At 46.5% G+C, this 26,075-nt stretch overlaps 1 protein-coding gene across 1 annotated transcript; it reads right to left on the reverse strand.

Moving 5' to 3' along the window:
• Positions 1–3,341: 3,341 nt before the first annotated feature.
• Positions 3,342–25,835, reverse strand: SLX4 (SLX4 structure-specific endonuclease subunit). The gene is made up of 14 exons (XM_074158626.1): positions 25,475–25,835; positions 24,062–24,322; positions 23,099–23,273; positions 21,114–21,329; positions 19,264–19,478; positions 17,969–18,282; positions 16,194–16,467; positions 15,044–15,132; positions 11,500–11,646; positions 9,585–9,754; positions 6,381–8,821; positions 4,958–5,060; positions 4,277–4,738; positions 3,342–3,678 (listed from the first exon to the last, which is right to left on the reverse strand). The coding sequence occupies exons 1-14, from the start codon at positions 25,833–25,835 to the stop codon at positions 3,342–3,344; spliced, it is 5,565 nt and encodes a 1,854-aa protein (XP_074014727.1).
• Positions 25,836–26,075: the final 240 nt, after the last annotated feature.

The raw sequence follows: 26,075 nt of genomic DNA on the forward strand, positions 1-26,075 counted from the left end.
AGATGTCTGCCTGGGCAGCAGAGCAGCTGGAGAGGCAAGGAACCTGGCAGAGAAGTGCTGCAGGTACCTCCAGAACCATGTTCTGGGGGACCTTTGCTGAAGACTGTGTCATCTCTCCCAGGCACTTCGTGCGTCACTAAACAAAGACCAGCTTATACACAATGCCTCCGAAAGAAATTTTATGCTGGAATGATCTGAAAAGTGAACAAGGACATTAGAAATGGACTTTCAGAACAGCTTCAGACCCCTTGAAGAACTGCAGGAAGGATTGCTCTCGGGTTTATCCCTTCCGTATCTGAACGCTGGCACTGCAAGCACAATACCCGAGTCGTGTTGGCCCAGCAGTTGCCACTCTGCGTGTGAAACTGGCCCCTCCGTGGGTCTTGGCTGTGGCAGAGACCACGGTGATGGATCCCACCCGCTCAAGAAATGCCATTAAGGCAGAGTGACTTCTGGTGTAAGCGGACACACAGAACTGTGCCCATGTAAGAAAACAGCTCTCTTCCACATGCAAGATTATCACGCAAACATCTGCAGCACACCTTTTCAGAATAAACCTATTTATTCTGAAAAGGCTATTTTTTTTTTCAAATATTTTTTTTTTCCAATACCCAAACCGAGATGGTGTAGCTGCAACGGAGTATCCACCACCAATCCCACAGACCATTTGATTGTCGCAGGGAATTTAGAAACAAGAGTGGTTTTCAGAGCTCACAAGGTGTATCTCGGTGAGGCAGCAGCTTTGTGCAATGCCAGTAATGTATCTCCTTTCTTTAACTTGAAAATAATACCTTAGTTGAAAAGGTATTTTTTTCCTGCGGCCTTGGAAGTGTTAAAACAAAGAGAAGTAGCGAAATATTTTTGAGAGCTGTTACTACACAGTTGGAAATAAAAAATGATGACAATGTATTTTCCAAGACAAATGAGCCTGCATTAGGAAGGTAAGAAAACACAGAAATAGATACAAATCCGACTGTTTGGCAACCCGTTACCGCTGGCAGATGGCAACACCAGCGTTCGCTCGGGAACGCAGGCTTTGCTTATGGATAAATGAAACAGGGAAATGAATAATTGCTTTCGGTTAATTTGCAGTGCACGTCAGATCTGCCCTTGCACTCTCGAAGGCTGTAAAAGATTTTTAAATCCTTTTCCCATCATCTGAGAAAGTTTTAGAATTACAAAGGGACACTTGGTCAGCCTCAGCAACAAGGAGGCAGAGCGGTCACCTCCAAACCCCGGCGGCACAGATGGGATATTTAAAGTCATCTTTCCACATTAGGCAAAGACTGCCCCATTGCAAGGTTTAAAGGCGACAAAAATAGGAGGATGGAGACATTTCAGTGACTAAAATTCAGGCTTTTTGTGACACAATGCTATTAGAACGATTGTAATTTATATCCACTGCACCATGACACTGCGTTCATTGAAGGTTAAGAGGCAATAAAGAATTAATTGCAAAATCTGCGATTGTAAATACACATCTTACCTAAAAACAGAGAAAAAAATCTGGGAAAGGATCTTATTTATTTTCCCGTATTAAGCCTGGTGAGTAGGATGGAAGCTTTTTTGGTGTATGAAGTGCGTACTTGAGAGAGAAATACAGGGTACACTGAGGGAAACAACATTTCCTAGAACGCCACTTAAGGCAAGCCTTGTCCTTTTCGGGTTACAAAGTCATCTCCTGGCAGCTCTTGCACAAGAAGGAGAGGGAAGGAAAAGTGATGTGACTGCCAAAGGGAGAAAACCATCCCAAATTCCTGAAAATTCACCAGATGTGGCAGAAGGCTTTGCTAGGAGGTCCCCCCACCATTATACACGCCACGGACACCTGACAGAGAAGAGAAGGATCATAAGTGGTCGACCATTTTCCCTTCACCAGGAGCACACTGGACCATTCCCCCCGGGTCTGCCTTACCTTTGGCCAGCTCGTCTCTCTCCAAGTAGCCAATTCAGCTGCTGCCGGGTGATCACTCCCACTCCACCTCTCCTTGCTGCTGGGCGCCCGTGACAACTCCTCTTCCTCCAGTAGAGGCACAGCCTGTGGACTCCACTGCTCTCCACTAGACCCAACGTTGCCACTTAGAACCCCCCCAAGTCTGTCATAAGACATTATTTCTAGTTTATCATTACCTTACAAATTGTTTATTGTGTATAATAGAAATCAAATAAAATCAAGGATATACTTTATAAAAAATAGAATTTTTTTATAAGTTCCAAATATATAAATACGTTTAGAAATCTGGCTTCTTTTTTTTTGCAAGTGTCGTGTCCATTTTGTTGAGTGAGACTCTTTGCAGACTCAGAACTGCCAGAACAGACAAAAGTCAGAAGATGTCGTGAAAGTAAATACATAAAAGATGACAATTTAGGGTCCGAGACTTCCCCCAGAGTCCCAGACAGTTTGCAACCCAAGATCAGTCCAGTTTGGAAATGAGGCTGGTCAGAGAAGTGGGTTTAGATGAGGTTGTAAGAAGTGCTGAAGGGATCCGGCGGGCACTGTAATACTGTCTTCTCAAAAACATCTCGCCGAGGACAGACTCCAGCGACGCTGGTAAGGTAGAACGGCGCTCGGAAAAGGGAGCAGACGCTGTGTTTAACACAGATCCAGCACGGAAGCGAACACACAGTACTGAATGTTCGAACCTTAAGGGGTTTCAGATGACACCTGGTGTCAAGAGGGCACTTTTGGGAGCCATCACAAAGAGACCAGGAAAACACCTCTGCTGTTCTGCAACCATTTAAGAAATGCAGATTTAGGAGTTTTACCAGAAATTACAAACTGAACCAAGGACAGAAGAAAGGCATCGTATTTCCATAAGGATCCCTGCCTTAACAATCAGTGGAGCAATCATATGCTGAAGAAAGACAGACCGAAGTCACTGGGCTCTAAACAGTCAGAGCTTTACACAGGGGAAAGACGACCCATTTCTTGCAGGCGAGTTATTCTACTGAATACTGGAATTTGGAGGGTGAAGCATTTTGCAGCCCAAGGCCAGGGAAAAAAGTCTTGGAAGTGTCACTGGGGGAAGCACCTGTCTTTAGAAGCACCACCAGGAAGAAAAGTTGGGGACTTAAAACCTATTAGAAAAATGGAAAGAAAAGGCACAGGAAAGAAAATCGGGAGGAAGACAAGAGGCTCCAGATGACCTGCGTGAGGCACCGGAGGAATGTGCAATTTGTCAGGGCCATTCTCCAGCGTGTCATCTGACGGCAGGCCACAGGGAGGAGCAGTGCGCCCACCGATCGCAGCACCGCTGCTAGCACCAGCCTGGAACGGGGGTTCCAGCTTCTCAGGAAGGCCTCCATGTACAACATTTTCAGGATGGGGGAGCGGGCTCCATTCAGTATCGTCTCCTCCGTTTTTTGTTCCCTCTTCTGTTCTGTTCCTTCTGTTTCCGGGCTCCGGCTGTGGTAAACGTGATACAGTGAGCATCTAAAAAATCCAGCAGCTTTGCCTTGGAAATTTTAATGCCGTTCTGTTTCAGCTCCGCGTGCAGCTCAGCCAGCTCAATTGGCTCATAAAAGAGAATCCTGCGGTACAGGGCTGTGTTTGAACGGATGTAGCACCTTACTGCCTCCAGCTTATCTTCCTCCTGAGCTGCTGCCTGAGATGCTGGAAGCTGCTCCTCCTCTTCCTCGGATGCAAAAGCACAGGCTTCAAATCCATTCATAAAAGAACTAAAAGCAAGATCAAGTAGACCAGAGATCAAGGAAAGAAGAGGCCATCAAGGACAGGACCAGAGCTCCCCAATTCCTTAGTGGCCAATCCCTGTGATCAATCCTCTGTAGGATCACGGACTCTCCAATACCTGGACCCATGAAATGAGTGAAGCAGCAGATGACACGTGTTCTGTCGCTCACCCAGCCCCGGAGCTGCCTGGCATTCCTCGCTCCCGACCCACAGCACCTACAACCGCCAGACTGCGGCAGCCTCCAACTGTGCCGTGCTGTGCCCTCCTCTCCCTGCTCTTGCTGCAGGCTCTCAGCCAGCGCTGAGGGCTCCTTGTTGCTCGAACTTGTGGAGACCAGGCACGCCAGATGTGGGCCTTGCCCACGTGGAGCCACAAGCACTTTTGTGTCCTGAGAATAGCTCACTGGGAATTGCACTAAAAAAGCCCAAAGCCTATTTCTTTTGTAAGAACATGCTGACCTTCAAATGACAAGCCCAAGGAGGTGTCAGGAGCACTGTAGGCCACATGGACACTCACCTTGTCTGCCATGTCCTAGCTCATCATCTGCACCACTGACTGCTTTGCTTAGTATTTTGTTCTCTTACCTCTGTGAACCAAAAGAGATGTCACTTCCATCCAGTGAAGAACCTGCAGACTCCTGAGATGCTGAGAGCATTGGTTCCTCACCATCAGCTGCCAGAGACCATCTCTCTGGAGATACAGATTTGGCTCCTTCTGGGTGATGTGACATTTTAGTTCCCTCCTGGGGTGCTGCACAGCCCGTTTCGCGGGATCCAACAAGGTCATCATCGGCCACAGGGAGTGCTGAAGAAGCCGTAGCAACCTGCTTCCTTTTGCCCATGGCCCTCGAGGCATTGGCACGCTTTCTGCCAGCAGCCTGGCCCGCCTTTGACTGCCTGGGGCGTTTGGCCGGGGACTTCCGCAGGGGAGGCTGGGAAGATGGGATTTCATCCTCAAAGTCAGAGTCCACGTCCCGGTGAGTATACTGAAATATCTCCTTCAGCTTCAACACCATCTGGCGTTTTGGGAGAGCACGAACTCCAAATCTGAAAGAGAAGGGTGGGAGCTTAGGTGAAGATAATGCTGTACCTTCCACTGTCACAGCTCAGGAAGGGGCTCAGGCCAGGAATTCCAGTGGGCAGCTGGAAAAGTGTGACACGACCTCAAAAACCACTGACTGGAGCTCCACCAAAGTTTCCCTTTCAGCCCAGGAGTTTTCTTTCACACTTCTCATAAAGAGCTGTACTCGTGGAGGTAACACTCACCTGCTCAACTCCTTCTTCAGCTGCGGGGTCTCCATGATGGAGTAAGCTGGCATTGGTGTCACTGGGGTGCTGGGGGGCTTGTCCTTCTCCTGACAGGAAGGTTCTGCCACAGAATGAAATTACCGTGAGCAGAATTAGTACAGAAAGGATTTAGAATGGCTGATACCTTCCTCTCTTAGTGGTAGCTATTCTAATATTATATAATAATTGTTTAAACAGCACTACTTTTCTAAAAGCTCTTTTAATTATTAATAAGCTTCATACTGCACAGAACAATCAACAGTTGGTTTTTTTTTTTTTCCCCCCTAAGCTGGGATACTTGGTTTTTATTGCCTTTAAATCAGAAAATAGCTTAAATTAAGACATATGTCACGTCTAAATATGATCCCTGTTCAGGTCTTTGTTGGAACAGGCAACATTTACAAGGCAGTTAAAAAAACACGTTTACCGAATTCTGTGAAATGGTTTTTCTCCCAGGAAGGAAATTTCATAACAGGGACTTGCAGTAGAAACTGAGCAAGTCTAGCTCCTGGGGTCCTGAGTTAGAGACTGATTTAATGATACCAATTTAGTGATGCTGTGAAGCACAGTCTCACACCTCATGTTCTAAACACCCGTTAAACTAATGACTTAGTATGGCATAATTGGAGTCCTCAACACAGGAAGGACATGGACCTGTTGGAACGGGTCCAGCAGAGGGCCACGAAGATGATCAGAGGGATGGAGCACAGGCTCACAGGCTGAGAGAGCTGGGGTTGTTCAGCCTGGAGAAGAGAAGGCTCCGGGGACACCCCATAGCAGCCTTCCAATATCTGAAGGGAGCCTACAGGAGAGCCAGAGAGGGACTCTTTGTCAGGAGATGTAGTGACAGGACAAGGGGTAATGGTTTTAAATTGGAAGAGGGGAGATTTAGATTAGATATTAGGAAGAAATTCTTTACTGTGAGGGTGGTGAAGCACTGGAACAGGTTGCCCAGGGAAGTTGTGGATGCCCCATCCCTGGAAGCGTTCAAGGCCAGGCTGGATGGGGCTTTGAGCAACCTGCTCTAGTGGAAGTGTCCCTGCCCATGGCAGAGGGGTTGGAACTAGATGATCTTTAAGGTCCCTTCCAACTCTAACCATTCTATGATAATTAGTAATATGTTTAATTAGATACGGGTGAGATCAATTCCTGGTCTTAGATGGAAGGAAGCACGCAGGGATATGTGCTGGGCACGCAGAGGTCCCAGAGGGCCCAGAACCAGCAAAGAGGAGGCAGCAGAAGACAGCAGTGCCTCAGCAGAGCTTTGCAGGAAACCATGCATGAAGCCCACCCATGGGCAGGGACCCTTTCGATGTATCAAGTGAACAACAGGCGAGATGACCACTTAAAAACGAAAACAGTTAACCTAGTCTGATAATCTAGTCTCAAGACAAGCTCTCACCGGGAGTCTTCAGAGGATCCGTCTGACAGGCACCGGCTGCAGGTGACAACCGCTGAGACAGAGGAAGCACCTCCGGAAATACTTCTTCCTCCTCTTCTCCATTCCAATCATCCCAGATTTTGGAGTTCAGGTAACTTGGTCTACTGCCCACTGGTGAACACGCCTCAATAGGGCTCTTTTCAAGAGAGAGCAAAGTTGTTCTTCTGCCAACGGAACTTCCTCCCAGAGGGGTGCTGCCCTTAATTTCCCGCCCATGGGCTGGGCTCTCCCACCGCTCGTGCCAAGAGCCTGGTTTGGCGCTGCTGGTCCTCGCACGGCTGACCTGGCTGGAGTCCTGGCTGTTACCCCTGACCGGTGACAGATACTCAACGTGCCAGCAGTCATCAAAGGGCATTGGGGGCTCGTCGCAAAGCAAGACGCTACTGCTCACAGAAGGCAGACTTATTTCCTTCTCACTGTCCTCTACCTCAATCACACTGGCATCTGCTTTATCTTCCAGTGACTGCTCCTGGCACGGAGGCGCGGGTTTGGATGAAAATGAGATCGTGGCACATTTGCTTTTTACTTTGGAGTGGCCAGGGGAGAGGAGAACTGGATCCACTGGAGAAACTGGTGGAGAGTTCTCGGAAAACGATCCTGCTGCTGGACTGCTGGGAGGGCTCCTTCCACTGACTGAGGTCTTCACAGGCAAACATTCATCTGACAATGTTGTTTCCTGAACTTTTACTAAATTTCCAGCCATTTCATGGTTACTATTACCTGCTGCTAAGTTCTTTGTGCTGAGTTTAGATCTTGGATTCTTTAATAAATTAATGCCGGTGACCAGAGTCTGTGTTGAGAAACTCCTGCTTTTGCTCAGAACCGGCGTGTCTGGCACCAGCCAGGAGTTGTCTGTACCTGAAGACATTTCATGACCAAGCCTTTTTTGAGGGCTCGGGTTTGGACTCTGTTTACTCTCCGAACAAGCATCTATTTTTCTGCTGAGAGGCGATTCAGTGGATATCTTTCCATCGTTACTTATATGCACTGTATCTGTAACACCACACGAGACCTGGCTTGATCTCTGCTCTGTTTCAGTGACTGATGAGTTATGTTCAGGTTTTGGTGTCTCAGGACCTTGCTCTATGTTTGTGCATTGCAGTTGCTCAGGGATTTCCATCTCCTTCAGAGCAGAGCCTGACTCTGGCGACTTCTTGTTTTCTTGTAATTCCACTTCATCATCAGAAGATAAAACAATAACATCACCCTCCTCGTTCCCCGGAGCTGTGGCATCCTGAGTTCTGATGACCGATGATGACAACACTGGGACATATTTATGCTTGTTTAAATCAACGTCAGGAAGCTCTGCTGGAGAAATTGTGTTGTCTTTTCTTGATGCAGTATCCAGCTCGTCGTCTTTCTGAAAGTGCATTTCATCAGATGGGAATGATTTTTCCTTCTTGTTTTGCTTTGGTGTTGACATATGTTCTCTGGCAAACTTTCCCTCTGATTTTGGAGATGCAGGTGAAGAGCCAACAGCAGGAAAAAGGGGCACACAAGGTTTGGGAGGAGGACTCCCATAAAAACCATTCCTACGTGGAGAGAGGTCTTTTTGTGACTTGCTGTACAGAAGCGAATCATTAACATCAACATCTTGTTCACTTGGAGCCTTTCCTGGTTCTCTGATAACCTCCTTCATTGGGGAAGGCTCACAGTAATCCCCCTGAGTTGCAGAAAACAAGTGTTCATAACTGTCATTTAGATTAGTCTCACCATTGAAGCCAGGAAACTGTTTTTCACAGTGATCGGCCCCATCATGTGAGACCTGAGATGACTCGGAATCCTTCACACCTTCACATCTCCTAACGGCCTCTCCTTCATTAGCAGTGGCACCATGGGCTGCTACGTCCCATTTTTGAGGTTCACTGTGGTGAAGAACAGAAGTTGCCTGTGCAGCATTCATGCTCCTGCACCTATTTATATTCTGCGTTTTCTCTTCTGCAGATGAGCCACATTTAGATCTTTCCACATCAGTGTCAACCCTCAAATCTTTGAGGTTGTTGCTTATTGAAGCAGATTCAGATCTCTCTGCCTCTTCCTCCTCAGTTTGCTGGTTTGCCTCAGTATCACTGCAGATGCTGCAGTCTGTTTCCTCGCTCGCCTCTGTTTGACCTTGAGCCATCTTCCTCTGTGTGGCAGCAAACTCATAGATTTCCTCCAGCTCCTGTTCACCTACCCCATTGTCATCTTCCTTCTGGCATTCAGGGCTTAGCACGGGTTCTTCTTCCTCATCTTCACCCTCCCACACTGACTTCAAGAGGTCTTGGAAGTTCTCAGCTCTGTCCTCACAATCTTTTTCATCCCTCACAGAGATAAGATCATCTTCTGAATCCACTCCAGAAGACACCTGACTCTCTCCAGTGTTGTTTTCACACTTTGCCATCAGTTCCCTCACACCAAACCTGCAAGGATATAATAATAACGTTAGTATTTTCCTCCTCCAGTATTTCTTAACCATTTGGCTGCCTGATCACTCTTGTGAGGTTCATAGAGAATTTCCATGAGGATGCTGGTTTCCTAAGGTGTACAAGATCCAGTACACTGGATTTTAGGAAATTCAGAGTTCCCTTTTCCAGGTGTCACTCAGATGAAGGCATCAGGCTCACTCTTCCTTTCCTATGTTTGAGACAAAACAGCTCTATGACGACACTAAACCCCCTTTGCTATTTGCACTAGTGAGAGCCCCTGGAATGGCTGGATAATGTCTGTCACGTGTAAGCTTCATGGCTTTTTGGAGTGACAGGGCACGTTTGTACATACATTTTGGCAAGACTCCTAGCGCACACCTAGGATCACGACGAAGAGCGTGGCTGACACAACAACGTTGGCATTCTAACACAAGTGCATCACTAATGCAACGCTTTGAGAATCAGATATAGAAGATACGCTCATCATCACTGTCCTCATCAGCTGTCAATAAAGATCCTGAGACAAAACTTTTGGTATAAGTTTGCCAGGAATATATAGAACGTAGAAAATCTCACACAGGTACAATCTGAAGAGAGACTCATGGAAAAGATAAAGGTAGGATGATCTTATGATCAAGTTTCATTTAAGATGTAAGCGGAGGACTATGGAATTTGTGAACCACTAAAACCTCACGGGAAGATGTCAGGTTGGGATTTGTGTGGCTGAAAGCATCCAAAACATGGTCACGCTACAAACCTGGTAGCCAGAGCCTCCACCTGGGGCAGCACCCCCGCAGGGACGTCAGCATCAGCAGCATAGAGGTATCGCAGGAACGCGCACACCGCCTCTCCTGTCACATCACTCAGCAGCACACGGCGTGTCTGTGCGTTACCGTCCTCCTCCACCAAGAACCCTTCGCTGTGAACCTGGGGGAGGAGGAAAGCAAACAAAGGCCATTTGCTGGTAAAGGAATGCCAACACCGATGTTCCTATCACCTTATTCCTTTAATTAGCCAAAGTCTCAACCTGGGACCAGCACCTGATGCCTCAGAGGGGACCTAAAATGACTGGTTACGCAGAGCTTCATGTGGAAGAGGCCATTTCCTTCCTGACCCCACAGCTGTTTGCTTGGATGAAGTTTCACTACTCAAATTGGTTTAGTCACACATATAAAAGACGGTCTTAGAGTCTTCCAGTTAGTTTTGGAATCAAATTACTTTCCAGAGCACAATTTCCAGAGTTATCAACACCTCTCCACAAGTGAGCTTCCTCCGATCTGTTTTGAATTTACCTACCCTTCATGCACTGCCAAAACTCCAGTTCTCCTGGTGCCTCACAGGAAAAGAGACACCCTACAAAATACTGTTCCACTGAACCGGACCATTATCTGTGTGGGTCCAATTTGATCTCAGGTTTTGGTGAAAACGCATCTCCAGTTCAGGAAGGTCTTACTTCCTCTGCAGCCAAATCACGTATTGCGCTATCTGAAACTCTCTGCAACATCAGGGGACACCATGCAACAGGAAACACAAGCTCCAAAGTCATCTCTGGTTAATTACCCTCTCCTTGTTACCCAAAATCTTCAACAAAGAGCAGCACTCCCTCACCTATGCAGAAAATAAACATGAAATGCCGCTCTGCAGGTGGGGACTTAGAGGAAAACAACTCTCTGCAGGAATTAAAAATACAGCATGGAGCCAATCCCACAGCTCTACCCGCACAAGTGATTCCTGCCCATGAAAACAGTGGATGGGAATGCTGCAGCCAGACAGAGTTGCAGGGGAATAATAAGAGAACATGGCTAACCCAGTCATTTTTGAAGTCATTTAATCTGTGGGCACATGTGAAGATCCCTTAAAAAAATGTCACATCAGACTGTTGTATGGCATCTATGAACTCGCCTCCCCTTCCCAAACTTTCACAGTCCCCTTAAGGAATGGCCTGAGTCACCCTGGGTGGAAACTACTGCCAACACACATGAGGATAAAACTAATTCCACTGTTTCCAGAAGGACAGCTTTAAAGAAAGCCTCCTTTGTCAGGGAGCTGGCTGGATGGAACTGGAAGCAGCTCTGTGAAAGAGCAGAGTTCAAATTTTAGGCTCGGTGCCTTTCACTGTCCCAACAGGAGACTGCACAGGAACGGGCTGGGAACTATTCACCCCAAAACGCTTCTGGGAATAGAAGAACTACTTCACCAGCCCTGAAAAAAGCACAGGTCAGTGCAGCGACCTCCAAAGAAATTCTGAGAGTGACAAAACCTCTCTGTAGGTTATTTTCAAGTACTTCCCGGAATCTCTCGACTCCATACTCAAGCTTCCCAGCCTAGGTGACAGGCAGGACACACCGAGATGGACAAAGCACTCTGCACTTGCACAGGTACTAAAATTCAAGGGCAAAAAGCACTTGGGAAGCTTCCTCCATTGCTCATGGGCAGAATGCAAGGAAGGATCCTTGCCTCCCTGTAGCTATCCCAGATAAAGTACCACATTTTCCACCACTTTGTCAGGATTCCTGTTTCTGAAGCCAAAAAACCACTGCAGACCCAGAGGCTGGGTCCGTCAAGCCCAGCAGTGCCCTGTGCCGATTCTGTCGCATTAACCAGGTGTGGGCAGTCTGGGCTTTCCTGAAGGTGAAGGAAAGAGGAAAGTACGTCATTTCAGCAGTACTTACAGCCTGAATGGCCTGCGGACACCGCGCGTACAACACAAACATGTGGGCATAAAGGACTTCCCCAGAGTCCACCTGGAACTGGACATCACTTAAGTGGGGGTTGTTGACCATCGCACTTAAATCATCAGCCAGCAACCTGAGAGAGGACTAGAACACAGAAGGGACACAAAGACAGAAGTTACATTACAGCTGTCAAACATTTCCCTGGAAAATAAGAAGGGAATAACCCAGTTTGTCAGCACTGCTGTAGCGTGGGCCCCAATCTGGATGTGCTGCCTCTGCCTCCCGAAGGTAATCATCAACATTATCAACTTCAGGGCTTCCATATGACAAATAAAATCTAACAGACACTTCTGGCTTGGTTTTCCTCCATTTTTTTCCAGTGTCTGGCAATTGTGCAGAAAGGGCAGTTCTGTTGTATTCTACTATACTTGTTCTGCCTTGTATTACAGCAAATTATCACCCTCAGATCTTCACCACACCATTTCCTGATGTGGTCTAGCCACTGCCTAGAGTTGGCCTCTTGATCTACTGCCTTCTACCACATTTTCAGGAAACTGTAATTTCCACTTTGATGGACTTGAACTCAATTCACTATAATCAGAGGAAAGAGGATGACTCAGGGATAGGGTAACGAGCCTTTCTTCTCTTGTTCACCGTCTGGAAATGACAGCTGAGAAGAGCAGCTCTGCAATAAGGGGCCCACATAGAATAAAACTAATGTAGGTGTCTAGTTCAAAGGAATTTATGTGCATGTTACGGAAAGCCCTTTTGAAAATTCCATTCAATGGTAAAAAAGAAACATAATTTCGATTATCATTCTAGAAGCCCTTGCTGGAGTTTTGGGGAGGGCTGGTTGACTGAGCTACCTGTGACTGGTTACAGGTCAGACCGGGGGTACACTTCCAAAAACAGCAGTGATGAACACCGATTCTGCTCTGGAGCTGCTCCCAGTATGAACCCACCCCAGGCAATCTTCTAAAGGTTCAGATCCCTCTAGGCAAGTGTTGCAGCTCTGGCAGTGGCCAGTGCTTCACAGAAGTGTGAAATACCCTCAGCTCACGGTTGAGAGGCTGCTTGACTGTAACTGGAAACCAGTTTACAGTCAACGTGCTAATCATTGACCTTGTGCTCTTCAAACCTACTGCAAAGTTGAGGAACTGCAAGTTCTATTTAGGAAGAATTACTTTACTGGGAGGGTGGTCAGGCACTGGAACAGCCTGCCCAGGGAGGTGGTGGAGTCACCAACCCTGGAGGTAATTAAGAAATGTGTAGACGTGGCACTTCAGGGCATGCTCTAGTGCCCGAGATTGTTGGGTTGGGTGTTTTGTTTTGTGTTTGGTGTTGTGTGGGTTTTTGTTTGGTTGGTTGTTTTTTTTTGTATATGGCTGGACTCAACGATCTCAAAGGCCCCTTCCAACCATGAAGATTCTGTGAAGATTCTATTCCAGTGAACATCTGCATGAGATGCAGTTCCACCTGGAACAACACAGCTCTTTATTTTATTAGCAGGTTTCTACATTAGCAGTGGACTGTGGAAAGCCAACCTTTCTACTCAGTCCAGCATGCGTTTGCGGGCAGCCAACACTAATTAACACCAAAACAGCAGCACACACCAGAACACTTCTTCCAGGCCTTCATAGGTGGGCTGGAGAAGACTCTGCATGTTGCAGCAGTGGTGTGGACTGATCTCCAAGGGGAAGACAGGAAGCTCAGTCTGGAAACTAATCTGGTGCTTCTTGCTTTCTTATTCTTGGCAGGTAGGATACCTGCAAGACAGTGCTGCAGGAAGCCAGCAAACACAGGCTCCTGATGCTACGTTCCAGGCAGCGAGCCCAGAACAGCTTTCCTGCCGATGCTAAAATTATGAAACAGGAACGGAGACATTAAATAAAGCTAGAAACCTCCTGGCTGCACCATGCTCTGTGCAAAGCAAATGCGCCGGTCCGAAGGCAGCACCGAGTGGGCACGTGCTCCTGTTGGAGAACACACAAGAACTCGCTCCCGCTGAGGAGGCCGCACATCTGGACTTCACAGACGTGACAATGGTCTTAAGATATGGGTGGAGGGACGTGTCACCAATGCAACGGATGTGTTTGCTCTACACGGTTACACACTCTGTGCTCACATAAAGCACGAATCTCTTCCACTGGAAATCCAACTCCTCAGCAACACTTCATTTGCTCAGGAAAACTATCACAGAATCAAACTAAAATCTGAAAAAATGATCATACTGGTTTCTCTGGTAGCAACTGAGTTTCAACAACAGTATCAGAACAGTTTCTGTATTGCTAAAGGCCTCTGGTTTAATAGACACAGAAGCTTATAAAACAACACGTTTTCTTCCTGCTAAGGATTTTTTTGTTTTTTTTAATAACCCCAAAGAATATCTAGAGTTTCTGTAACAAGTAGCTGGGATGCTTGAGTTTAGTAGATTCCCACCTCAGAGAATGGTCTCCTTTTACAGGTCTCTTAATTCTATTAGCACAATACGAAAGTGCATTCTCAAGGTATCAAAATTTATCTGGCATCAAAAGCTACTAGCTTTCATGGCATGATTATTTATTATCAAACTAAAGATAGTAAGTTTCACCAGATAAAGCGGATGACCCTAGCAGGAAGATGAATTAGGGTTTTTTTATATGGACTTCAATTGAAGAAAACTGATCATATATCCCTGGGGCGTTACACATCCAGTGGTGCATCTGGGGTAAGATGTGATCTGCAGAACACTACTGGCTTGATAAAAAAAGTGATCTGTGACTCACGACCCTGTATTCTTCACCCAGTCACCATAGAGGGCACGCTGATTTTCAAGCTAGATCCTCTGATAATGTGTTCCCACAACTGAGGATTTTCTATACTAAAACTTTTAAAAGCTCACATTAGCAGCAAAAAAGTGCTCATCTTCCATGGACCTCACATCTTTCCACATTATCTATCAGGCTTTTACGCCAAATGAGGGAATTTAGTGTGAGTCAGCCAGTCCTTGCAAGAATTCCTTGTAAGACACGGCGTGGAGAGGAAGGTGACAGAGGAGGAAGAGCTCCGTTCAGAACCACCCAAAGCAGCTGGTGTGTGAGCCTGGAGAAAGCACCAGCAGCTCCGTCTCTCCTGGGCTGCAGCCAGTTTTCTCTTGGATATCCTGGGCATTAACGCAGAGTGGGGCGGCTGCATCCCTAATTCCTACCCCTAAATACTCCTAGTGCTATAACATAACTGTTTAACCTGATTCTCTTTATATAAACTATGCACGAATTTGTCTTATGTTACCTGTCATTTAAATCATCTCTCTCATCAGGTAGGGTAAGGACTGAAAAATCCGCAGGCCTGCTCGTGGGCATCAGTGAAATACCACCACGTGAGCTGATCTCACCCGTGCCTGTGATGATTCCTGAGTGACTGTGACCCTTAAGCACCTCCCTGTTTCTACGGAAAGGAATGGGAAATATTCCATACTTCTATGAACAGCACAAATATGATAGATTCTTTTTTACAGTGCTAAAATACCGAAAAAAATGTGGAAAAAAAGGGTTGTCCTTACTTTTTTACCACTGCTCGTCAGGAGACTCTTCTCTTTGGATGGAGGCACAAAGCCAGTATGTGGAGTATCACTGGAAGCCAGTTCTTTTCCTAAAAGAAGAAAACTCACATCACAAATCACATACAACTTCTTAGTGAGACAGAGTGATGTCAGAACTCCTCAGAGGATCCTTGCCACGACAGCTGCTATAACCAGCCTGATTGAGCTGGAGGCTCAGGCTCTCCCTCACGCCTTTACTGGAGGGTTTGGCTCTGGGCCGTGACAGGCTGTGGGTACCTGAGTACCACTCAGCCACGAGCAGCACCCATCTCCTGCACATCTCCAGATCCTCCAGAATCATCCAGGTGGAGGAGTCGTGGAGTATAGTATGATTCTCTGCTTTCACATCTTAGTTTTCCTCCAGTGGGAAAAAAACCTGCAACACAGAGCAGGATGGGAGATGCCACGGTCTCATCCTAGCAGCCAGGAATAGTTTTATAGGACCAAGAATCATTTGCTGCAGTTTAGAAGGGAAATTGAGGAATATTATACTCCAGTGAAAACGCAGAGAGGTGAACTTAGCAGCCTTGTTCTCTTTCACAGGTGAACAGGAAACACACAGCACACACCGCTGAACAGCCAGGCCATTTTAAGGGATATCACTGACCTTGAAATGTGCAGTTGTGCACCACAACCTACTATGACTGGGGACATCAGAGAGTTGACCATAGAAAAATTCTAGATGATGTATTTTTTCAACTCTGTACAGGTACAGATAAACTTCAGGTTTGTGTAATCCATGTACCAACATAAAATCATCCCTCCTGCACTTCTCCTTCACCCTCAAGACCTCAAAAGACAGTGGACGTAACAGAAAGACTGTCCAAATAGCTGGGATGAACGTTTTGGTCCAGCTGTTGAACAAGCCTGGCAGAAAATACTTTCATATTTTAAGGGAATTTTAAAACATGGGACTTATGAATCATTTCAGAAACATCAGCTTGACTGTATCTAAAGCTTACTGCAGAAAAATGTCCCCCCACAATATCACCTCCTGGATCAACATCCTGTGGGTGCTGTCACAGCTCTCCTAACTCAGCACAGCGTTAAGTCTGGCCCTGGGCAGCCAAAGGGACTTAGGGACAGGACTCGCAAACCTGCCAGAACTCACCTGGCTGCTCCGCTGCCTGAACGTGGTCAACATCAAGGTTCCACTGAGTAAGGGTAAGTCCTTCCCTGGCCAACTCCACTAGGTCCTGAAGGGTCTGAACATCCTTCTGGTTGTGAGATAAAAACTGCCCATCTCCTTCACGGCCTGACTTGGATTCATCAGGAGTTTGGCCTCCAACCTGCGTGCAAGTAGGCTCAGAAGAACTGAGGTCAGGCTGAATTTGCTGGGATGCTTTTGGCTGATCAGAAGGCAGAAGGTTCTCTGGCTTATGATTCTGAGCAAAAGAGGGGAAAAAAAGACACCAATAAATGAGGTTTCATTTTACATATTTGCAGAGCTCAGAGAACAGTCTCTACTTCATACTTTTGAAACATCTAGTAAAGGATTACAGACCGTTCCCCGGCTACAGGGGCTTCTGCGGCAAAAGCTCTCTGCAGTATTATGAAGGACTCTCCAGAGGTAAGACAGCTCTGAACAGAAGAAAGGAAAATACAACAGAAAATGCAGAAAAGGTGGTTTCTCCAGGAGCGTGTCTGTGCTGGCAATTGCCAAGCAGGGAGAAAAGATGGTGGAAATGCTCCCACTCCAACATCTAAATATTTCATTATAGTTGGAGCTCCTGGCAACAGTCACAGCTGAAGCTCTCCAGGTGCTTCTGTTCTGAGCTCTGAAATGCTTTGGCAGTTACATGTAACTAAATCAAACTTTCACCTTGGAGCTGATATTTTCCAGCTTTGGTTTCTGTTTCCCAATAAAACTAGTTTTGTTTGTTTATTTCTAAGTAAAAATGGTAGGGCCATTTCTGTGAATGGAAAGAATCAGAGGGAAAACACACTCTTGCCATGGTTTTAAAGGCCTTCCTACTTTTTATTTTTAAACTTCTCTGGCAGTTTTTCCCTTGAACAAAAGGCCAACAATTTTCATAGAGTGGAATCCCTCCATACAGCCCTCGCCTGCAATAAGCCAGTGAAAAACTCTGAGCTTTGACTAGGGAAGAAGTATTAAATAAAGCACCAATATACGCACAGCAGTTTTTGAACAAAAGCACCAAATAATTCTTCAAGGAAAGAACGAAGGAAGGAAGAGAAGTGATGTCCTTCTTCTTGGACAGCAAGGATGTGATGAGAAAGTAAAAGAGCTTTGTCTATTTCTGTAGGGAAATTTTATAAAAATACAGGGCACTGAAAGAGGCAGGAGATCTAGGGAAAACAAGAATGAAACAGTGGAACTGAAAACTGGATCAAAGCTGATATGCACCAAGAGGCAGTGGGATGCACAGGGAAAGCCTGACCCTTTACAACTCTAGGTGCTCCCACCTTCTCCTCTGTGCTGGACAAATATCAGCCTTCAGTTTAAACTCTTCACCCAGCTCCTTGCTGAGTGCAACACACGGGCAAAGCTCGTCCTAGAATCAATCAGGGAAAAGTGCCAAGAAGGGAAACAAGAGTCAGGCATGGACAAACTTAGGGACAAAATGACCACAATGGAGTCCCTTTACTCAGTACTCTCTGTTCCCATCAATTATATTTTCTGAAAGCTCAAGGAATAACATGGTAATGTGAGCCTTGGTCTCCTTTCCAAACAAGAGAAATGAAAGTTCAAGATCATAAAACCTAACTGTGTAAGACGAGGGGAGATCAGGGCACGAGCAGTGAGTATGACTATGTGGAGGCAGGGGATCACTCGTTTAAACACTAAATGAGGAAACAGACGGGTTACAGGGCAAGTGAAACAGGGCACAAATGTATCAGAACAAGGAGAACAGAGCATCGCACCTGCACAGGCTTCCAAGGCACGATTGGAGGGGTTAATTCAGCAGTGTAGAACGATTCAAGGTCATAGGATCCTGTCAGAGCACTGATATTCCATAAAAAGCACTCCCTGGATTTGGACGACGGTAAGAGCCAGGTTGCTTTCCCAGATTCATCCTCCAAAATCCTGCTAGTGGGAAGCCGAGGGGTGGGAGGGAATTCCACCTCTTCTGCAAGCAGCATAGCTACTCGCTCTTGGATCCTTTTGCGGGCCTTCTCCGGGTCCTGAAGCAGCAATGGTGGAGTTGCAGTCGGGCCCTTTTTACGCCGTTTTTTCTCTTGAAAAAGAAAAGGAAGAGGAACTCAAATAAACAGCTGAACGCCCAGGGCAGAGGAGCTCCACATGCCAGCTCCTTTGGGTGTTGTAGTCAGTGATGACCAAAAGGCAGCCACAAGCTGAACACAACTCTTAAGATTTCCGCAGGTAGTCCGAAGCCTCACATCACCCTCACGGGAGAAATCAACTCCAGAAAAGACTGACCCCTGCTCACACTGCTCTGCTGCTTGTTAGGAGCGGTTACAGCTCTATGAAACCCTTTTCTTGTGTACAGGTCACTGATTGTATCAAACCACAGGTCACACAAAAACCACACAGCTTCATTTGGGAATCCTGTCTTCCTACCTCTGCCTTACTCATGCCCAACCCCAAATCCAACTGGTAGCACTTGTTTGCAAGAGGAGACCTGAGCAGTGGCACAAAAAGTGAATTCTCTCCTTTACACAGCACTCAATGCTCTCCTCGGGCAGTTTTCTTCCTTTCTAAACCTTTCTGCACACTGAAATGGTGAAGCACATGCTCAACAGCATGTAGTATACACATATGTCCACTACAGAAAGAAAACAGAGAGATAAGGCTGAAAAAGCTGCATTAATCCAGGTTGCAGCCAGACGAATAGAAAAAAAATAAATTTACTGCAGAAGAAATACAAATAATCTGTTTATGTTATTTCTTTTCACTTCCACAGTTTACAAAAAACAACAGCGTATCTTAAGAATATTGTACAGATTCAAAACAATCAATCAGTGAAAAAAAAGCATGAGATTTCTAAGGGATTTCACTAAAACCCATGGACATCTTGCAGCCTTTCTTGACTGTGTGTGGATACTGCGTATTTTTGAAGCTCTGACAGCTTAAATAAAGCAGAAACAGGGCTGTCATCCCTCCTGTACCCAACAGGAAAGTTTCAGTGAAGAGCAGGCTGCGCTACATTATTCCTCCAATAACACAGCCTTTGACACAAACTCACTTTAACACATACCTGATCCTGGCTTCCATTTGATTGGCAAAACAGCCACTGGTTTCACATTTGTAACTGATTTTGCTTGTTCCTGCTTTTCTTGCTCCAACAGAGAGCGTGACATTGCCATAGCAACCAGCAAATCTTCATCCTTCGTCTCCATTTTGGCCCTCTTCTGCGTTTTCTTTGAGTCCTCTTTGGAGGAGCCTTTTCGCTTTGACCTGCTCGGTTGATTGCTGAAATACAAGAATGCAGCAGGAAGCCCAAGTTAATGTGACTGGATGAGAGACAAGAAACACTGAACACTCCAGACCAGCTGCTCTACTGGCTCCGAGAGATTCCCATATCCAGGATAATGAAAAACTATTCAGTACCTTCTGCCCTAGCAGAAAGCGAAGGATTTCTTATCACTCACGGAATCTAGAGCAATTTAGAGAAAGTTTTATTATGAAAAGGTAACCACAAGACCACAACACTGATGTCAACATCTGCTCTCTTCATCTTGAACGCTTTTTTGTACCTAAGGGGAAAAAACAAGTTGAAGCAGGGCTAAAACAAGATTGCCAGAAAAATCTTTCTCACTCTTCTGCTTCTGCAGGGAACAGGCAACGGTCTTTCCTCAGTACAAAGGGGCTTACGAGCCCTTCTACAAATTCAGTCAGGCACCACTCGCTGTACTCTGAAGATTCTGCTCAAATCCAAGAGAGCAGATGCAGCTCTGCCTTTCAAAACATCACGTCTGTTTCCTCTTTGGCTCGGGGTGTAAAGCGTATATATATATCCAGTATAGCCACAAGCCAAATAGCTGAGGCATTGGCACGGCAGATGCTCAGGAGAGATTGCACACTCGTACGACGTGGTCGCTTAATAAGCTCACACACACCATTCAGCTTTACTGACTAATTGTCTCATAGAGCCCAAATATTTCTGACACACGTAAGCGTAAGATTATTTACTCCTCATTTTCATAGAATCATAGAGTGGTTAGAGCTGCAAGGGACCTTAAAGATCATCTAGTTCCAACCCCCCTGCCGTGGGCAGGGACACCTCCCACCAGACCAGGTTGGCCAAAGCCCCATCCAGCCTGGCCTTGAACCCCTCCAGGGATGGGGCAGCCACAGCTTCTCGGGGCAACCTGGGCCAGGCTCTCACCACCCTCACAGCAAAGAAGTTCTTTGTAGTATCTAATCTAAATCTCCCCTCTTTCAGTTTTAAAACCATTCCCCCTCGGCCTATGGCTCCACTCCCTGATAAAGAGTCCCTCCCCAGCTTTCCTGGAGTCCCTTGAGGGACTGGAAGGGGCTCTAAGGTCTCCCCGGAGCCTTCTCTTCTCCAGGGTGAACCCCCCCAACTCTCTCAGCCTGTCTTCATAGGAGAGGTGCTCCTGCCCTCTGATCATTTTCGCGGCCCTCTGCTGGACCTGCTCCAACAGCTCCATGTCCTTCCTGTGTTGAGGACTCCAAAGCTGGACACAGTGCTCTATGTGGGATCTCACGAGAGCAGAGTAGAGGGGCAGAATCACCTCCCTCACCCTGCTGGCCACGCTTCTTTTGAAGCGGCCCAGGATGCAGTTGGCTTTCTGGGCTGCCAGAGCACACTGCTGGCTCATGTCGAGCTTCTCATCCACGAGCACTCCCGTTGACTTTTAAAGTCATCCACCACCTGACCACTTCTGAAGGAAAACAAGACGATTTCTCCAACGAACTGCCACATTCTTCTCATGTGGTACTGGGTCATGGCTCTACTTGACCTTCTTTGGACGTGGGGTGCACCCGGAGTGTGAGTCTGCCTTGCTTCTACCGTTCAGGAGCACAAAGTCAATGTCTCAGGCCAAAGAAATTAACCAGCACCTTTTCTTTTCACTGGCTTACCTGGGGGGCTGAAGAGGTGCATCACCAAGCGTGGACACCTGCAACTGCACTGCCTGAAGAAGCAGGTTAGGAGGAACATCCATCTCAACAGCGCAGCGTTTCAAGTGGCTCATTCGGCTCAGTGGGGTTTGGAACTGCTTCCCGCAGATGGGACACTCAGGGACCGGTGGTTTGCTGGAGGAAGCCATCTGTGCTTCTTCCATCTCATCCAGACACCTGGGAGATGATGGCAAAGCTTACCTCTGAAGACTTTAAAACTATCCACGCTAAGATTTAAACCGTATTAAAGGAAAAGGTAGCACAATCATCTCTAATACCTGTAACAGCCAGAGAAACATCCCCTAAAGATGCGAGAATTATGTGTCCACCACTGTGATGAATATGAACTGCATTACAGTTACATGGAGACCACGGCCTCAGAGGCATATTAAAAACATGTTGCTCAGAAGCAACCACAGGTTATAACCTTCTTCAACTTCCGTCACTTGTCTGTTACCTGTTCCCTCTTTCTGCATTCATTCTAACATTCCAGCCAACTTATAAACTACCATGAAAAAAAGAATCACCTGAAACAGGACTATTTCTTGTCCTTCTTACTACTTTTGTAGACATAACTACATACAGTGTCAAGAACGTAAGTGTTTTCAAGTCATATCTCACTTGACAAGGACAGTGTTTTATGTCACAGAAAAGGGACCGGTCAAAATTAACACCACATTCAGGAGTGCAGGATAAAGGACTTCTAATAATTACTGGTAGGTCAAAACTATGTAAAAAAAGTTAAAGGTTCTTTTTCTGTCCTCTCCAGAGAGATTCAGAGTGTGAAATCCTGGATCTGCAGCACTGGTTACCTAATCAGGGAGCGATTTTGATAATGACACACACAACCTACACACACAATGGTCTCTAAGAGACCATTCATCTGATTACTGGTTGCCATTACTGATGGCGATTACTGGTTTGCCAGTGCATCTGTCCATCTACAGCTTTACCTCTTGTGATGAAGATTGCTATCAAAAAATCCATGGCTAATACAACCTTGTAATCTCATCTTATGATTACACGCTTAATAGTTCAGAAAGCAAATTTGATTTCCAAAAAAACCCCACTTCTGAGACACTATCACTGTTTTACAATCTCTGTCCTCTCAAGCAGCGGTAAATATCTGAAGACAGAAACAGCAATACCACCTCTAAAGCTGCAGCCAACCCTTATGAACGTGAGCCACTCAGTAACGTAACGTAGGACTGGACAAATCAAATCACTTCACTCTTGCCCTCTGAAAGTGCTGGAATTAAGAAATCACAACCATTCAAACGTGCTGTTTCTGATACTGTCTCAACAGAGACGAGCACACTTTTAATTTACAAAGAGCTATCTGTACATAATACATTAACAGTACTTGACATTTACCACTAAGGGAACTGTTAAATTAAGGGCACTAATTTCAATTTAATTCCACACATTGTGACAGCAGAGAAGGCAGAGACACCCTCCTTTAGCCCCTTTGCTCTCACTGTCAAAGTTCTACAGTGCAAGTTAGTCATCTTTCTGAACAGTATCACCTTTCCCTCAACAAACAGCTGGGACACACAGTGACATACTAGATGTCCTTAGACAAACAATTTTTAGCAAAATAAATCAAACATTACTTTGTTGACTGAAATTGGCACATCTCAGTATCTGTAGTGAGTCCTCGTTAATTTTGCCAGGGACTTTACAACCACAGCCCCTGTGCTGATGGAAGCAGCCCTGGCCTTACCGCACACACGTAGATGCCCTGCAGGGCAAGACAATCGGCCTCTGCTTTAAGATAAAAATTGGCTTGTTATGGCTTGATATGGCTTGTTAATTCAAGCCATAAGGGTCACTGCCACTACGCAGATTCCCCTGCTACCACGTTCTTTAACGGCTAAGCTGAGTGAGCAGTCCATGGGGTTAAGGGGGAGAGCATGCGGAAAGGATGTGTCACGCTGGCCTCTCACCTGTTAACATGCTGCTCTCGCCGCGTTGTGTTCATGGCTGAGAGATCCTTCTGGCAGATCTGACAGAAAAACAAGCCTACATCCTCCAGGGTTGCCAGGGCTTCCTCTTTGGTTCCCTGCTGAAGAGCCAAAGCCAGAGCGCCGTCATGCTCCGTGGAGGGAAGATGGTGGGTATCTGGCAAAGACAGGAGAGATGATCTAAGACAGAAAACCAAGAATCCTGTATGAAAGGCGTGGAGCTGTCATACTTGTCATTATTTATTAAACCAGACCTGTAAAAATAAATCACCATCTTTCTCTTGCATCTTCACCTTTGATCTCTCACAAGGGAATGAACAAACACTCCAGGCCTGCACTAGCCGAGGAGCAGGAGATGGCCATTTGTTCACAGCCAAATGAAGGGCACGTTTTGGCTAAAGTTTCTGGGGAGAACACGGGATCTTACACACCACATATTAAAATACAGCAGATTTTCATTTCCATACAGAAACAACAGGGCCTTGACTTATAAAGAACCAAAGAAGAGTAAAATTGCTGTTAATTTAATTCATCTGCATAGAACACGTTACCTTTGTAGAGTGCTTGGAGTTCTACCAAAGACAGGGCCTACCTAAGAGTTGTATCTACCTAACAGCTGCCTAATACTGTCCCAAGGGAAGGATGACGAAGTTCACTGATCCTCTTGGAATTTCAACCTGTTTCCAAGAAGACAATTAACCCTCCAGAATCGAGCATAAGGTTAATTCAGCCTCGGAGCTGGGAGAAAAGTACGGATAGTCCTTTAACAGTGGAGAAAGCAAGTTTTCTCAGCGATCTGGAGTGATTTATTCAGTGCTGCACACTGAGCCGCTAGGCAAGCTGGGAACAAAGCCCAGGAATCCGCACTGCTTCTCATGCAACCTTCATTCTCACCAGCCCACAGAGCTCTCTCTGCACAGACAAGAGCTAAGGGGAGAAACATACCGTTCTCTGGTGGGTTCCGCTCCTGGCTTTCGTCAGGGAAATCCATGTCGGCTGCAGACTTTGGCGAGCTGTGGCCTGTGCTGTGTTTTAGCTGTTCGGGTGCCACTCGCTTGAACTGCTGCATTCTCTCCACTACCAGCTCTGCTACCCGTACCTTCGACCCCGCGAGCGACATCTTTGAGGTGGGTGAAGAGCAGGTCCCTGGCTGTGTAGCAGGGTGGAAGGATAATGTAGTTTGGGAACAGCCACTCAGAGTATTTACTAGAGGGGGAGAAAACACCAGAGCTTTACCAGTCAGTTTTAAACACAGAGAGCTGCTGGGAAGCCCTTTCCTACAGCAGCCTAAGCCAGACTCCGTTCTGCAACACAGGAAGAAGTGAACAATGTGATTAGCTATTAAATGGCTTTATACTTGATAACTACAGTAACAGTATCAGGCTGCTGTGCTACAGTGGTGTTTAGGTATCTCTATATCCCTTTTAGAGGAAGGAATATTAAGGAAGGCCATGCCTGAAGGTCACTAGTGAGACTAACAAGCAAGGCAGTCCTACAGCCCCGCTCTCCCCAGCGTTCCCACTGCAGGATATCCCCTGGTTCCTGCTGTTCTTCGCTCTGATCTCCAAACCCTACTTGTGACTCGGACTTTCAGGCTCTGAGCTGAAGGGACCATGAGTTCCCAAACAGAAGTGGTAACGAACAGAGGCAACGCCAGACGAACAGCGACTGCTCGGTGTGGTGTCCTGTGGATACGGACAGCACACGAGGTGGGACCAAAGATCTCTCCAGCCCAGTATCACGTCTCTGAGCGGCCTCAACAACACACACTTAGAAAAGGGCGATCAGGGCAGGACAGGTACAAAATAATCTTTCCCTCGGCTGAACTTACTTATCAGTTTAAGGACTTCCTTCACTAGTGGCTGCATTCTGGCCACCCCGTTTAATAATCATTGAAGGACTAATCCTTTATGAATTAATCCAACACCTTTCTTAACTTGCTTGTATTTCCGGCCTTGACAACATCCAGTGGCAATATATTCCACAATACAATGATGCACTGGGTAAAAAAGCACCTCAATGTATTGCAAGATGCTTTTAGATGATCTGAAGGTGGTTTTCTGTTCTGATTTTGCAAAAAACAGTGAGTAATGACTCCCTAACACATCACTTTGTGCCAAGGCTTCACCTTACTGAAGGACACCTTCTGCCTGCCTGTAGCACAGACCACCACACTCCTCGGTTAAACCCCTGGATAAGTGTAAGCAGCTGAGTGCAGATGGAAACACAAGATGTAAGTCTGCTTCGACCAGCGCTGCTGTGTGTCCCTTCTGGGTGGGCTTCTGAAGAGCTCCACTGAACTACAGAGTGTTCTCAGTCCCAGCCTATTTTCTGTTGGAAAGACTTGGGTTCACTCACCTGTCAGGGTCCTCTGGCTACACTCAGTACCCAGCTGGCTGGCTGGGAAAGGACTTCTCTTGCCATCCCCGTGTGCAGTCTCACCACTACTACAGGCCACAGCGTCACCATCTTCTTTGTGCACCAGTGTTTGTTCCTTTGGACCCAAATCTTGAGATAAGTTTTTTGCCTTTGTTGCTGGTAAGTGCTGATGGTTTTGGCTCTTAGCAGCAGCTTTGCCTCTTCTTAATTTGCTTTTTGCTGCAGTGCTCTTTGACCTGCTCTGAGCCGTCTTCGCTGCCTCAGCATCCCCAGCTTTTTTCTTCGCTCTGCCCAAAAGATTTGCCCACAACTCTTTAAAATCATTGTCCTGTTCATCCATTGGCCTGCAGGTTCCAGTCACACTGTGGCCTAACGACACTGTGAGGATGGGAGGGCAGGGGAAGGTATCAGGGTCAGTTCAGGTTTGCATCCTCCGTGACCTGCAATTCTCACCAACTCCCTTCCACCACCTCAAAGATCTCCATTCTCCAGACTTCAATGAGGTCAACACAGCAGGCACCTCTCCACTGTTCTGACAGTTCATTCTTCCTCACTTAATTCACAGCCATTTAGCAGAGCA

This window comes from Numenius arquata, chromosome 14, assembly GCF_964106895.1.
Source record: "Numenius arquata chromosome 14, bNumArq3.hap1.1, whole genome shotgun sequence".
Lineage (NCBI taxonomy): Eukaryota > Metazoa > Chordata > Aves > Charadriiformes > Scolopacidae > Numenius > Numenius arquata.

Coding starts and splice junctions, on each gene's coding strand:
- SLX4 (XM_074158626.1), bottom strand. CDS start 25,835: ATGGATGAACAGGACAATGATTTTAAAGAGTTGTGGGCAAATCTTTTG. Junction 18,283..19,263: donor CAAATGGAAGCCAGGATCAG/GTATGTGTTAAA, acceptor TTCTTTTTCAAG/AGAAAAAACGGCGTAAAAAG. Junction 4,739..4,957: donor CTGAAGAAGGAGTTGAGCAG/GTGAGTGTTACC, acceptor CTTCTCTTTCAG/ATTTGGAGTTCGTGCTCTCC.